The following is a 15,179-nucleotide window of genomic DNA, read 5'->3' on the forward strand; positions in this document are numbered from 1 at the left end:
AAGCCCTGTTTTATTTCAATCTCCTAGGATTCCTGTTGTACTCTTGCATTTGAGGGGCTATATACAACGTATATACATAAATGTCATATCTGTGTCGACTGTTGCCCTGCTCTACTTTTCCCCACTTGTTCGCTTCTGCGGGATTGGCAAGGAACACAAGAGACGCACAAAATTGCTTTCTCACGCTGTGGTGCTTCCCCTTTCTGATTCTTCTGGTAACTGCTTGGAACATCATCGCTCCGGCTCGTTTCTGTAATATTTTCTCGATTTTATTTATTTCACCCTTCTTCATCGACTCCACTCGGGTCGAGTGAAAGTGGTAGTACAAGTGACACACCCGCGTTGGCCCGCCGCGAGGCGCCACGCATGCGAGGAACTGTTTTGATCTTTGGCAGAAAATTTAGTTGGAATGCTGTGGTCGACGAGTACGGTCACCGACTTCCTCAATGTGCAGGATTGAGTTCCACGCGTAAGAGGCTCTTGCTAAAAGATTGGAGGTATTTCACATCAACTGGGAGTGAAGAATCACTGACAACATTCTTTAGAAGTGGCCATAAATGTACGAATTCTTTAGAAGATGGAGATGATGCGCACGCTCACGTAAAAGGTAATGCTGACGTCGTGTACAACGACGGTCAGCAGGGTCGAAAGATCCATCGGGCCCTCCGAGGTGTTGCAGAGTTTATTGCAGCAACCGGAACCTTTGACGATGTGTGTGCTCCGGGTGAGCGTGGCTACTCAGATGTTTCATTAGCGGTTGAGGGTTTGAAGCGTGCCCGGCTTGCTGTAGAGTACACGGGAACTGTTCTTTCGCTTTCAAACGATCGGCGGGATGGAATGCTGGCACAGGCGCTTTCTCGAAATCGCCGCAGTGACGAGGAAGTGGTCAACCAGCAACACTTACGATCTCATTGTGGCGAGGTGCTCAGCCCCTTGGAGGTTGTGGCAATAGCACAGTGGTGTGCGTGGCATGTGCGAACCTCGTTGAAGGGTGCCAAACATCACCAAGGAACCCCGACGAAGTCGCAAGGGGATGCGGAAACTGCTCGTTGTATAGTCTCTGTTTTGACGCGCTTCCTTTCCATTCTTGTTGAGGAGGGGCTCCGCCGTTGGGCCGTTGATAGCGTTGCGTGTGAACTCGAACTTAGCGACTTGGTTTGCATCGTGACAGAGGAGGCCCTTCTTGTACTCCGTGATAATAAAAAAGCGTGCACGTCGGTGAAGTTTGCAACACCTTTGCCTACATGTTCTGTTGGGTGCAGTGCCACAAGTGAACAAACCGCACTCATGGCCGAGCATTTGAAGCCTGGGATGCGGACTTGGGAAGACCTCTGCTTTGGCGTGAAGGCGCAAGAGGCATTGCTGTGCAGTCAGCGAGAGCGCTGGCAGCGCGCCCTGCGCCTGTTGCTAGATGTGCAGCGGTGGAATGTCCTCGCAACTACAAAGAACTGTACCACTTCAACGGAAGAAGTGCTGACAAATGAATGCGAGGGGAAGTGTCAGTTGCTAGCAAGTAAAGCATTGAACATTCTCTCGATGATCCCACATGGGGTGGTCCAAACACTGCAGTACATCTTAGCCCAGCATGGGCAGTGGCGTTTGTGCATGATGCTGTGGAAAAGGGGTATTCGTCTTCCTTCCGGCGATGCTCCGACTTGTAATGAAACCGAGGAAGAGCGGCCACCGCACTCATTACTTCTTCACCCTGCTGGCCTCAACACCGTTATCACCGCACTGGCGCTTGTCAATGGAAGGCCTTCCAAACATTCATTCACCGCGGCAACGTCATCCTTGTTGTGCGCAACAGCAACCGCGGGCGGAACGGAGGGTGTAGATGCGAAGTTGCTGCGGCTGCTCTTGCACCTTGGTGTCATTCCACATCGCCACTTTACAGTTACCGAATTTGCCACCCTACTCAAGGATGCATTTGGTCTTCATCTCCAAAGCAGTCATGTTGACAGCATTCTATCACCTGCAGCTGTGTGGCGGTGTTCTGAAGGTCTGCCGTCTCACATGCGTGAAGTATTGTGTTTAATGTGCTTCCGTGTTGTCGCGAGAAGTGGGCTGGCCCACACGTTAATGCTGGAAGACTTGTACGTTATCATATGCCTTTCCTACCGCACTGTGCTGTCACAAATGTGCCGTCCCATGGCAGAAAGTTCCACTCCGTCAACTCAAAGGGGGAGAGAGAATATAAGTAACTGCGCTGTGCCCAATATTCAAGGTCGTTGCGAACCGTCCCGAAACGGATTATTGACAGTCGGGTTAGCTGCGGCAACGCGCAGGACGGCCGTGTTCGCAGAAGAGGACATTCGTACAATAACCGAAGCATTTCTCTCATGTAGTAGTAGGTTATTGGTCCCCTCAGAAAGGGCAAAATCGTTTCAAAGGGAGGAAGAGGTGTATGCTGGTGTGAATTATACGGATCTGCATCTCTATCGTACGCTCGTAAATGTCAGGATTGGCAGGAATGGGAGCACTGCAATGCTCTTTACAGTTTCCTCCATGTTGACGAGACTTCTCACTGTGATGCCGCACGTTTTTACACTAGGCACCGTGTGGAGAGGCGCGCTTTGTGCACTGTCGACTAACTACCAACTGGATGCTTGTGACCATCATTTGGCAGCAGCAGCATCTGTATTCGCGGAAGTGATAGTGGGAACGGCTAGGACGTCCAATAAGGATGCCCTCGTTGACACCCTCGTGTATTTGGCTCCACTTCTTTCGCCATTCGCGATAGGCCAAATTGTGAAAGGTCCTGTTGGACGTCGGCTCAGTTGGACTCATTGCCTTGCTCTGTTACCTTATGCGCCGTGCGCTTCTGGTGCGCAAAGATTGATGTTACGGCGCATCGTAAAAGATTGTGACGTAGAAGGGATGTCGTTTGTTTACTCCTTACTGCGTATGTCCACGCCTCCGTTGCAGTTACTGCCACAAGCGTCACCGGCTGTCTCAACGGACGTATGTACATTATTGTTACTGACTGAGCGGAGTTGGATGCGGGCCCTGCAGGCGTATGGCCGATTTGATCTTCGGGTGCAACGTGCCTGCGCCCCGCACATTGTACGCCTCATCGTTACCGCTGGAGCGTGGTTGCCACACACTCACAACACCGGCGGGGACGCCAACTGTAGCCATTGCCTCAATGGGTTCGACTCGCTGCTCCATACTGCTCTTCAGGCAACTGAGGGGAGCCGTGTGGCGGAAGAGGTTCTGCAACTTAGTCTTAAACGTGGATTGTGGGCAGGTGGTCTTGCTTTTCATCAGCGTTTGCAACATGAACATTCAGGTATACTTTTGGGGAATGGTCGAATTAAAACGTGCGCTGCAATGCTGTTTAAAGGACTACTCTCCCATACCGCTCTCGCGCACACAATAGCGGTTGCCCTCAAACATGCTCGTGCCGCGAGATGGGCGGAGGCTTGTATGGTTCTTCTTGAGGACGACGGTAGTCATGATGGTGCTGAGGAAAGTGGAAGTGTAACACATTTTGGTGTCACCTCTCTCCACCCAGCTCACTGGTCATCGTTGTTTCGTGACAAGGTGCCCCCACAACTGTCCCATTTAGCCCACACCGTGCGCTACAGTATGTTGTGTTGCCCTGGTTTATGGCAGCGGGCATTGAAATGGTTGCCACCTCAGGCGCTTCCATTTCCGGTCCATCACCAACTATTGCTTGCTCGCGTTTCCGGTTTGCCAATTGGTGTGGCAGCCGCGTGTGACGCGGTAACGCCGAAGGTGGAAACGACAACGCCACTTGTTGGCCCACCCCTATCACCCATGTCGCTTGTGCAGGTAGCGTTGCAGGAGAAGTTGCGCTGCAGCAAGGCATCGGCGACGGTGGCATCTCAGGCGGAAGTTGAGCGCACACTCCGCGTTTTGCGTCAACGCGGACAGTGGGAACAAGCAGTCTTGGTTTACGAGCATTCGCTTGCTTGCCGTTGTTTTCCGCATAGTGCAAGTGCCACCGTTGTTGGTGCTTGCCTGCCTTCGTGGCAGGCGTCCCTTAGTTGCTTTGCGCACATGTCTCAGCGTATGCGTCCCGATGTGGCAACCGCTTCATTAGCTTTGCAAGCTTGCAGGCGTGGTAGAAAATGGAAGATTGCTCTACGTGTCCTTCAGCAATGCGTGCTTACATCTGCGTCCCGCTCGGCAGGTGAGGTTGTAAGAACTGCACCACAGTTGATAAATTACGCAATACAGGCGGTTTTGGGTGCCGGCGTTTGGGACGCCGCATTAAATGTGGTTCGCCAATATGGTCAGACAATGAGTCCCTTGCTAGCAAATACCATTCTTCTGACGTATGTGCGTGCGGAACGATACGATGAAGCTGTGAATTTTTTTTATGGCTGCGTTCGCCGTGGAGTGCGACTGCACGACCAGTCGCTTGATCTTGTGGTAGCAGCAAGCCAAGCAGTATCGGCAGAATACCATGATTTAGCGCGGTTTGTTGGGGTAATGGCGTCAACTTTGGAGGACTTCTGTCATGTTCATGGCGTGTTGCTGCAACACGTCCTACTTGTTTGTCGCAGCATTTCTGTTCCCCCCCACGCGTTGGTCCTCTCTTTTAGTTGTGATCAAACCGGCGTATCCGCGAGTATGGTATCTGATGATGTCATTAATGCGACTGATTCTATTTGGTGAGTGCAAAAGGAGCCGCGGCGACTGGTGCTGTTGAGGGGGCTGGTGCGCTGTAATGTTGTTAAACGACAGAGCCTGTAGCAGTACCCTCGGGGACGGAGTTTGCAGCATTATAAAACACAATTTCATTGCGTCGTTATTTATTTTTTTTTTTACAATTTCTGTTCGGCAGATCTTTTTTTTTTTTTGATGATCTACCTGTTGTTCTTTTGCATGAACGTTAATTTGAACTACAAGCACACTTACCACGTATCTCACTTTCCCTCCTTTCTTCTTTTTTTTTTTTACGAACCCATGCCTTCCATTCTATTCTTTGTATCTTAAATTAATATACAAGCATGTTACGTGCGTGGCCAACTGTGCGAATAATTACAGAGTTTTCTGTGTGTTGGGAACGGTGTAACAAACCTGCACTCGGATTGAGGTGGAGAAGCGAAGGATAAGTCAGCGCCTTTCTGCGTGATTGCGCAATACATATATATATATATATATATATATATATACTGCTTGGTGTCCAGACACAGCACGACGAAGGACGCGGAGTACGTGTTGAAACGAGACTTGAAGGAGGAAAAATGCCTCCCAGACGTTCCTTTGTTTTTATTACAAACATCCCTGATTACTTGCTGCAACCACTCGCCGTCGGCAACAATAACCACCACAATAAATTACGCGCTTCAAGAGACCCACGCTACGAGCGGCTACGGTCATTCCTCAGTACACACACATCAGGTGTCATGCACGTGATGCATCTGGAAACGCGTGGCTATGCCCTTGCCCTCTATGCATCGGAAGAGGAAGCACTTGCGGCCTGCAAGACAACAATCACACCTAAATATCGGCAGTGTGAATACCCACCAATGGTGTTACGTATATTAGAGCGCCCGCGCCCGGCTCCCCTTCAGTCGGTTTATACACCAACAGTCACGATTGAGGGAGAAACAATATTGAAGGAAGAATTAGCAAACACAAGAGGTCTGGAGTTGGTGTATCGCGGCCGTGCTATTGCGCGCTGGTGTCCCAATACGCTTTCTCAGCAAGATTGCCCCTTCGGTGCTTCGTGCAACTGGATTCACAAGTGTGCCTATCAGCAGACCGTGCGAAAGAGGCCACGACTTGATCCCGTATCTCAACAACAACAACAAAAGCAGCCCATGTCGTCGGAGGAACTGACGCGACTGCGCCACGTAACTCACAACACAAAATGCGGGGAGGAACAACTTGTACCAACCGACATGAAGTTTGACTTTTCTGTTTATGTTCCCGTGGCGTACAAGGAAGCAGTTGCTCTCGTGGACAGTGAAGGAACTGGTGGAAGTAACAGGTTGGTTGATGATGTTATTAAGCGCGTAGAAGCAGCCTGTTCGGCGTATAGTGGGCCGTATTTTGTTAAATTTGCCTTTTGCGGCGGTGCGCCGTGGGATTGGAGCTTGCACAACACTTCATTGGGTCTTTCTGCACTGCGCAAGAGAGCACCGTTTCCTACGAATGGCGCGCCTACTCCTCTTGAACGTGATATCTTCACGCAGCAGTTACTGTACCACATGAATCAGATGAATCGCTTCGATACGATCGCATTAGCAGTCCATGCTCTTGCTAAAAGCCCAAAGGTTCGTCGGGCGTTACAACGTGAATTGGAATATGACCAATCCCTCACTTCATGCAATGATAAAGGCGACAAAGATGCAGTGTCCCTGCATCTTTGTGTACGGCCATGGCTGTTCTTGCCAACGGTAGGTGTTGAGGCTACTGTCTTCTTGGAGGGTGGAGGCGAAGTTCTGCGAGGTATTGTCCAACGGAAAGGGGCCGTGCGTCTCATGATTTCACATGCGCTTTTGCGTCAACAGGAAGAAAAACAGGGCATGGACTTCTCTCGCTTTGCCGTGTTAGGTAGCGGTCAAGACCTCGAAGCGGAATCTTACTTGGAGTCTGAGATACAGCGTATGTCGCTTCTGGTAAAGCGGTCGGCTCAAAGGCTACAACAATATATTCGTCAACAGCGGGATCGGTTTCCACCAGGTGCTGCGTGGTGCGTTCATATTGCTGTCAGCCCGCCCCCCTTAGTGCCGTTTCGGCCCCAGCAGTACGGCAGTGGTGTGGAACAACAAAAGGGGGAGTGCAAGCAGGAAGAAAGTGAAGAGAGGGTGACGTCCAAGTGTGTAGTTCTCTCCTTACAGGAGTACCAACCAGCTTACGAGGAGCATGTAGCGCTTCATGGGGAACTGCGTGCAGGGGAGGTGATGTGGAACACGAGGAAACATGGGTACGTTGCGCTCATTCCGCGCGAAATGTTGGAACGCCTTCGCCTGGAGTCCCAGGTGGAAGAAAAGGAGTAACTAAAAGGAGAATACGCCCTGCACATAATCGTAACAGTTTGACACCACTGAGGAAGCCTTTCCACCGGCTGATGTTGAGGAGTATGGGATGGTAGTTTCAGCGCCGTGCTTATCGTCGTTAGGGTATGATTACTGTCTGTCTTCACGATGCGCATCCGCACATATATACGTGGACTGTTTTTTTTTTTTCTTCATTCTCTCTATCTCATTACTGCTACCAATTTTACCTTTACTCGTGATCAGCCACTTTTAAGTTACCCCGTCGCCCCAGTGCCTGTCGGGGATACGGTGGGATACATTGCGTTAAGCTAGTTGAAGCAGGATTATGCAACGACGTAAGCGCTCCCGCACCCATTCAGTGGGTGATGAAGTATCGAAGAACTCGGGGTCAAAATACGTGCCGCAGCCGGAGAAGATCGCTTCCGCCGCTTCAGGGGATACCTTGGAGCGGGAGGATTCAATAAAGTTGAGTAATACAGTTCTGCGTTCTTTGGCAATTGCCCCTGATGTTTCTGGTATTCGATGCGTTGCTGTGCATCCGTCAGAGCGAGAGATTGTTCTGGCTCGTGAAAATGGCTCTCTGATCTTGTACGCCATCGAACGATTCCAAAACGTCACTCACTTCCAAATGTTGCGTTCCACTGGTGGTCGCAAGAGTCGTACCATTACGCGGTTACGTTACCTAACTCGCGGCACGGGCAATAGTAAAGGGATTTCCACTCGTACCGCTCCTCTACTACTGGCTTCTTACCTATCCGGCCAGTTCGTTGTTTACTGCGGTGACACACTTGCTCCTCTTTGTGTTCATCAGCGGACTGGTGGAGCTATTTGGGATTTCTGTATCACAGACCACACCGTCTATGCCGCAAAGGCTGACGGGTCGTGGCACCAGTTACACGTGGAGTACAGCAGCAATGTTGCTGGTGCGGCTGGGCCTCGCGCTCCGACCGTTCCGGCGCTGACGCTCAAGCGGATCATACCAAAGGTGCCAGGCGCGGATCGTGCGATCAGTGTCTGCTGCTCACGGCAGTGGGGAATTGTCGCTGGAACAGATGACGCCGGAAATGTTGTGGCATGGCGTCTTCCCCGACCCGAAAGTACGGACGACCGGGACGAAGAGACGATCAATCAGGACAACAGAGGAGGTGAAGGGAACACGGGAACGGCTGGGGATAGGCCGCAGAGTCTAACAGAGCATGAGGCCCTTTGGACGAGTCGCTTGCCTGAAGGAATGGCGCTTTGTTGTACCATCAGCACCAGTAGTAAAAACGCAGCTCCGGTTGTAGCGGTTGGCACTTCGGTTGGCGATGTGGTGATATTTGAAGCAACCCGTGGTCAAGCGGTGAAAACATTCACACACCACAAAGGCCCCATTAGCTCGTTGGTGAGCTGTCAGGAATACGTCAGTGGCAATCAGTGCGGGGTGATTTATGCGTCTGGTTGGCACGAGTCTCTCCGTTCGTACCGATGTAGCGTTGAGGGTGAGTGGCGCCCCGCTGAGGTGAAACGCCGCACACATCACCATGAAACCAGCGAACTGGCGCTCCTTCACCGCCATCAGATCATACTCTCTGCCTCACGGGATGCAACCGTTATGTATTCCCCAACTCAGTGTTTGTTCTCTGCACCGGCCATGTACCTTCACACCACGTGTCAGAAACTTGCTTTTGCGAAGGAGAGGAATGTCTTGCTGCAGACACGCAGTGGCCGCATCGAAGGGTTCTGTACCGATGCCGCATTACGTCGTTGGTCCCCGCTATTTGGTTACGAAGTGAAGGGTAAATTTCACTTGCAGGGACTGTGGTGCGACGATTCGCTCGGCCACATCGTTTTCTCCACAGACGAGCGTGTCTCTTTATTGTGCTGCCGCTGGCGCAATGGACTGGAGGGGAGTCTCGCGCTTAAGCGTATTGAAGAGGTGAGGAGTCTGCCTGCCAAATACGGCATTATCGACTGCTGCTTTGTCAACACCAAAACAAACAAAAGTTGCTATCTGCTTTTCGACGACGCGATTGTTCAGATTTCCCTCACGAAAGCGTACCCAGTGGTGACCACGCAGCTGGTACAGAGGGATGGAGACCCCGATGAAATTGACATATGTCCAACTCGTTTCATGTGGTTAGAAAATCGGGCAGATGTTGGTGAAGAGGAGGGGACTAATCATACCAAACTTATGGTGTACGGTCGCCGCGGGTGGCTTTCGTGTAGCACTGCGGTGGATGGCACCATTGACACCAGCACTTTCACGGTACACCGCGAGGTGATGCAAATGGTGGAGTCGGTACCCCATTTGTCACAATCGCAAGGAAGGGTGGAGCACACTATTGTTGCACTTGCAAATGGTGAGCGCTATGTTGCAGGTATTGGAACTTCTCAACTGCTTCAACTTCCGCGCTCACTTCCACACGACACGCGGTTTGTTGCTCTGTTGCCACCGAGACGCCGGCGAAACGACTCGGGCAACGAAGTTAGTGAAGGGTTGGGCAGTGGGCCTCGCTTCCTCGCCACCTTTTCACGTGGGTTATTGTGGGTTACGAGGAACTCGTGGTGCATGTTGAGCCGGTGCTCCGCAGAGGGTGCGTTTGTTTTGCGTGGAAACAAGAAAGTGCTAATTGTGGTGCGCAACCTGGAGGGAACGCTGGAAGTGTTGCCACCCTGTTGGAGGCTGCGACGCTTCGGTAACTGAGCAATTTGCACAAATACGTATATCAACGTCTGTCTGTGGGTGCATGTTTGTGTGTTCGAATGGAGAGAGATGAAGGACCGCTGCCAAAAGCAGTGAAACGCCCGAGTATTATTCCAAACAGTGAAGTCCCAGATGCGGATGCAGGGAGGTAAAACAGAAGAGGGGCAACATACGCTGCTACGGAAGCAATGTTTGTGGTGACAACCGTCAGCAATGCGGGTTGAAGACGAGAGCACGCGGGTGTGAGTAACATCAACGTTGCGGTATCTTTCCTTCCACTTTCTTCTTTTAGATCCCTTAAGGATAGTGCTTGTGCGACTTCCCATTACTGCTTGAATTAGGGGAAAGCAGTACTGAAAGGGCTGGGTGATAACGGGAAGGCACCTTAGCAAGAAGAATGAGGGAAGGAGCGTAAATAAAAACCAAACGTAAACAGGTAAATAATTACGGTAGTTCGGTTAAAAGTCCCGCAGGCTCAAGAGCGGCCTGTTGTGTGGGGATTAAAAAAGGAAAAAGGGAGCGGTAATACAAAGTTTCTGCTCTGCTGGTGTTTCGCTGTTGTTCTGACCTGCAGAGGTGCAATATGCTGCGCGGCCCCCATTTCCCCACATGGCTTTACCTTTCTCTTATCTGCTTGAATTCTGCCTCTCGTTATTTCATACACCCCGTCTCATTGTTTTCTCCGTATCCTTTGGCATTTTGTTGTCTCATATTATCCACGGTAACATCGATGTGGAAAAGGTGGGCTGGGAGGGGCTGGGGTTGCTTCGGTGTGAGCGTACAGTAGACGTTGCGTTGGCCACTTCTTCTCAACTGCGTTCGCGTGCGCAGCTATAAAGCTACCCCGTCCCTCTTTTTTATTTTATTCGTCACAGTTACGGACCGTTGATGTGCTCTGTTGCACCGTTAGCTTCACACGGTACGGGATGTCCTGTCGCCGCTTGTATCGTGCGCTGCAAAAGACACCTTTCAGCTGTCGTGTGCCGCTTACGGAAGCTCAAAAGGTTGCGAAGTGGCCGCAACGTAACAACTTTCAACGCCAACTTTTACGAAGCGGTGGCTGAAGAGCGGCGCTACGGAGCATTTACGGATGGTGAACACTTTGACGACTGTACACTGCACCTGCGGCGGTGGATGTTGCGTCGTGTGACGTGTGCACCGACTTTCGCTACCTCTGTTACGGGTAGTGTAGAAACGAATGAAGTGCTAACAATGTGGACAAAGTTGAGTGATGGTGGAGTTGTGTGGAATATTTTGCAAAAAGAGCAGCAGTGTTACGCAGTGCACTTCATAGGAGAGCTCTCATCTGATTTTGTTAAGGAGTTATTTAATTGTACCGTTGACGAATATCGCTCTGGTAGCCACAATGGTGTTGTGTTGTGTATTGTGCAGCAGTTGCGTGTGTACTCTGAAGCATGTTGTAGACCGGAGGATTTCCCACCACCTCTTTACGAGCTACGCGCTGCTGCCTTACGGACACAAGTTCTCCATCAGTGTGGCAGTGCCGGCGCGTTTCCCACTTCTACAAAGTTGGGGAAACGGTCTGAGAATGGGTCGGACTGCTTTACGTTCTCGGAGTTGTTCGCTGGCATGGGTATGTTTCGTGTTGGGCTCGAGCGAATTGGTGGGAAGTGTGTCTTTGCGGTTGAGTGCGCACCTCACGCACGTAGTGTGTATCACGCTAACCACCATTTGCCAAGGCGTAATAGTTGTGGAAATGAGGCATTACCAGCTACTCGTCGCCCTGTTCCACTCGTCGGCGATATCACCACTGTCCCTTCGCACTACTTCCCACACCACGATGTGTTAACAGCTGGTTTTCCGTGCCAAAGTTTCGCCAAAGCAGGATCCGCCACTGGTTTGCGCGATACAAAAGGGCAACTTTTTTATGAGGTCGTGCGAGTGATACAAAGCGCCAAGCCAAAGGGGTTCCTACTGGAAAACGTAGAAAATGTACTACATGTTGGGGGTGAAGATGGAGGCGAGGCCAACGCAAGCGAGGAATCGCAACATCACTTGAAGTTTATACTTGACGCGTTGCGGTCACCTTCGCCGGACAGTAATGAAGCGCTTACTTACGTCGTCGCGTATCGGGTTATTGATGGTGCTCTTGTGACCCCGCAGAGACGAAGACGTGCCTATTTTGTAGGAATCAGAGCTGATTTACCACGTGCAAACGCGAGGGATGTTGGTGCTGTGCTTGACGATGCTGTGCGACAGCTACGAGCATACAGAGATATGCACCCGGAAGCACCACGTTGCGTGAGGGATATCCTTGATTCCACGGGTGACACGAGCGAGATGGGGGAGTTCAATCAGTCTTTAGTATCGCTGCGTCTCACGGAGTCACAGTGGGCAGCAGTTCAGCGCAGTGTAACTTTCCGCCGATCCCCTTCGTGGCGCGTGTCTGATCTCAACGGGTTGGCACGGACTCTCATGGGAAGCTACCGCGCCAGCTATCAACTCTACTCGGAGTTTGTTCCTCTGCCTGACGGTGGGCCGCCCTTTCGCTTTTACTCAATTCGTGAATGTGCCCGACTTCAGGGCATTCCCGACTGGTTCTCCTTTAATGTTGTCTGTTATCCACTGTCTCTGGAGAAGTGCAACGGTAGGAGCGGTCCCTCTCATGGAAGTGATAAGGGCTGTGAAAGGTGTGTACCTGTGGGGGCGGTATACAAACTAATTGGAAATGCAGTGAATCCCATTGTTGTTGAGTGCTTGGGTCGTGCACTTTTAAGTCGTATCCTTAAGTAACCCTGTTGACGGTTCGTTGGTGGCAAAACACTAAATGTGTTGGATGCACCATTTCACGGAGGGTCGCCGGGTGTTGTTGTTACATTCATTCATATGGATTTGCACTACTTATCTCACTTTCCGTCGTCACCTCAACTGATGTATGTCTTACATGCATGTGGACGCATCATACCCCTAGCGCGCAAACAATTGTCCCTCTTCCTTCATTATTTCCTCTCACTTTCCTGTACGAATACTTTAATTTGTCACTGCTGGTTATAAAGCTCCAAGTTTCTTTTCGTCGTAGCAAACTACCGCAGCGATGCCACCAAAGAAGGGAGGGAAGGACACCAAGCAGGCGCCCAAGAAGGGCAAGATGGAGAACCTCAACAAGGGTGCCAAGAAGGCTGCAAAGAAGTGGTCTAAGGGCCGTACCCGTGAGGCACTTCAGAACGCCGTCATGTTCGACAAGGAAACGATGGACAAACTCATGAAGGAAGTACCGAAGTACAAGGTTATCACACCATCCATCATCAGTGACCGTCTGAAGATCTCCGTGGCTCTTGCCGGGAAGGGGCTCCAGCACTTGTGCAGACAGGGGCTCATTCGGTTGGTTTCATGCAGCAGCAAGTTTCGCGTTTACACGCGCGCTGCTACCGCATAAAGAAGAGTGGATGCGTGCGAGCTGCCACTGCCACTCTTCTTTTCTCATCTGTTCATGAGCGCCTTCTCGCCCCTTGATGGCGTCTAGTCAACACTGTGAGGCCGACAAAGAAACTTGAGCAGAGAAAAGGGGTGGTAGTCCAAATTATTTTTTGGTACATCCTTTTTTCTTTTCATTTTCTCCTTTTTGTTTGACTGTCCAATAAAGAATAATGTCTTCTGCTGTTGTATGCGGAAGCACGGAGGTTTCGTGCGACTGTTTGTGGTTGACTGCTACAAACCTTTTGTTATGAGCATCACACCCATCTACTTGACCGTTTTTTTTTCACCTATTTTCTTTTTTCTGTTTGATTATCTGTGCATGTGGCACTAAACAGGTTTATTCCAGTCCTTGTGATTCTCCTCGTCTCACAAAGTAACATATCTAGAGAAGAAGTAACCGGAGTTAATTTGTAATAATCTGTCGATAACGGACAAGTAAGGGAACAACAGGGAAGGAGAAAGTATGCTGACTCGTTTCCGAAGTGCTGTCTTGCGCGGCGCCGTCTCCATCACGGGAGCCCGCGCAGCCTCAACTGCTCCTGTTGCCGACCACAAGGGCCGTGTTGGCCACGTCTCCCAAGTAATTGGTGCGGTTGTGGACGTCCACTTTGCCGACGGCGTCCCACCGGTGTTGACTGCCCTTGACGTTGTTGACAAACTTGGCCGTGATGAGCCTCTTACTCTTGAGATCGTGCAGCATCTTGACGCCCACACGGGCCGCTGTATCGCGATGCAAACGACGGATCTCCTCAAACTGAAGGCAAAGGTCGTTTCGACAGGTGGCAACATTTCCGTTCCTGTCGGCCGGGAAACACTAGGTCGTATCTTCAACGTGCTTGGAGACGCTATTGACCAGCGCGGCCCCGTTGGTGAGAAACTGCGCATGCCCATCCATGCCGTGGCTCCCAAGCTTGCGGACCAGGCCGCTGAGGATGCGGTGCTCACAACTGGTATTAAGGTGATTGATCTCATTCTCCCTTACTGCAAAGGTGGAAAAATTGGCCTCTTTGGGGGTGCGGGTGTGGGCAAAACCGTCATTATTATGGAGCTCATTAACAACGTTGCCAAGGGTCACGGTGGTTTCTCTGTCTTCGCTGGTGTTGGTGAGCGTACCCGTGAGGGAACGGATTTGTATCTTGAGATGATGCAGTCTAAGGTTATTGACCTTAAGGGTGAGTCCAAATGTGTGTTGGTGTACGGTCAGATGAACGAGCCCCCAGGTGCCCGTGCGCGTGTTGCGCAGTCGGCTCTGACGATGGCTGAGTACTTCCGTGATGTGGAGGGCCAAGATGTGCTTCTTTTTATCGACAATATTTTTCGTTTCACTCAGGCTAACTCCGAGGTGTCGGCGCTTCTGGGTCGTATTCCCGCCGCTGTTGGCTACCAGCCTACCCTCGCTGAGGATCTAGGGCAGTTGCAGGAGCGTATTACCTCAACAACGAAAGGCTCCATTACTTCTGTGCAGGCCGTATACGTGCCGGCCGATGACATTACCGATCCAGCTCCAGCAACAACCTTCTCACATCTGGACGCCACAACTGTGTTGGACCGTGCTGTTGCCGAGTCTGGTATCTACCCCGCTGTTAACCCACTGGAATGCGCCTCGCGTATCATGGACCCCGACGTTATCAGTGTGGATCACTACAATGTTGCACAAGATGTGGTACAGATGCTCACCAAGTACAGGGAATTACAGGATATCATTGCTGTCCTTGGTATCGACGAGCTAAGCGAGGAGGACAAACTTATCGTGGACCGTGCGCGTAAGTTGGTGAAGTTCCTCTCCCAGCCATTCCAAGTTGCTGAGGTCTTCACAGGAATGACTGGCCATTACGTGCAGTTGGATGACACCATCGATTCCTTTTCTGGTCTCCTCATGGGTACGTACGATCAAGTGCCTGAGATGGCCTTCTATATGGTTGGTGGTATCAACTCAGTGCTTGAGAAGGCAAAGAAGATGGCTGAGGAGGCTGCTGAGCTTGAAAAGATGCGCCGTGCCCGTGTTGCTCAAGCCAGTAGCTAAATGCAGATACATTCTCTTTCTTTTACGATGCTGTTTAAAGCGTGGATGTGCGGAC

General features: G+C 51.1%; 6 protein-coding genes across 6 annotated transcripts, besides 2 other annotated features; all 6 read left to right on the forward strand.

Annotated features, from left to right (window-relative positions):
* Positions 1-15,179: part of a sequence feature (sequence corresponds to BAC RPCI93-1J15) that runs on past both edges of the window.
* On the forward strand, positions 367-4,644 carry Tb927.3.1330 (hypothetical protein, conserved; the record flags this gene model as incomplete). The annotated part of the gene is made up of 1 exon (XM_838634.1): positions 367-4,644. The coding sequence occupies one exon, from the start codon at positions 367-369 to the stop codon at positions 4,642-4,644; it is 4,278 nt and encodes a 1,425-aa protein (XP_843727.1).
* Positions 5,112-5,144: a microsatellite.
* Positions 5,217-6,977, forward strand: Tb927.3.1340 (hypothetical protein, conserved; the record flags this gene model as incomplete). The annotated part of the gene is made up of 1 exon (XM_838635.1): positions 5,217-6,977. The coding sequence occupies one exon, from the start codon at positions 5,217-5,219 to the stop codon at positions 6,975-6,977; it is 1,761 nt and encodes a 586-aa protein (XP_843728.1).
* Positions 7,303-9,663, forward strand: Tb927.3.1350 (hypothetical protein, conserved; the record flags this gene model as incomplete). Its single annotated transcript, XM_838636.1, has 1 exon — positions 7,303-9,663. The coding sequence occupies one exon, from the start codon at positions 7,303-7,305 to the stop codon at positions 9,661-9,663; it is 2,361 nt and encodes a 786-aa protein (XP_843729.1).
* On the forward strand, positions 10,552-12,417 carry Tb927.3.1360 (cytosine-specific DNA methylase, putative; the record flags this gene model as incomplete). The annotated part of the gene is made up of 1 exon (XM_838637.1): positions 10,552-12,417. One exon carries the CDS (start codon positions 10,552-10,554, stop codon positions 12,415-12,417), a length of 1,866 nt encoding a protein of 621 aa, XP_843730.1.
* Tb927.3.1370 (40S ribosomal protein S25, putative) lies at positions 12,719-13,060 on the forward strand (the record flags this gene model as incomplete). Its single annotated transcript, XM_838638.1, has 1 exon — positions 12,719-13,060. One exon carries the CDS (start codon positions 12,719-12,721, stop codon positions 13,058-13,060), a length of 342 nt encoding a protein of 113 aa, XP_843731.1.
* Tb927.3.1380 (ATP synthase beta chain, mitochondrial precursor) lies at positions 13,565-15,124 on the forward strand (the record flags this gene model as incomplete). The annotated part of the gene is made up of 1 exon (XM_838639.1): positions 13,565-15,124. One exon carries the CDS (start codon positions 13,565-13,567, stop codon positions 15,122-15,124), a length of 1,560 nt encoding a protein of 519 aa, XP_843732.1.

The sequence above is a fragment of the Trypanosoma brucei genome, chromosome 3 (assembly GCF_000002445.2).
Source record: "Trypanosoma brucei brucei TREU927 chromosome 3, complete sequence".
Classification (NCBI taxonomy): domain Eukaryota; phylum Euglenozoa; class Kinetoplastea; order Trypanosomatida; family Trypanosomatidae; genus Trypanosoma; species Trypanosoma brucei.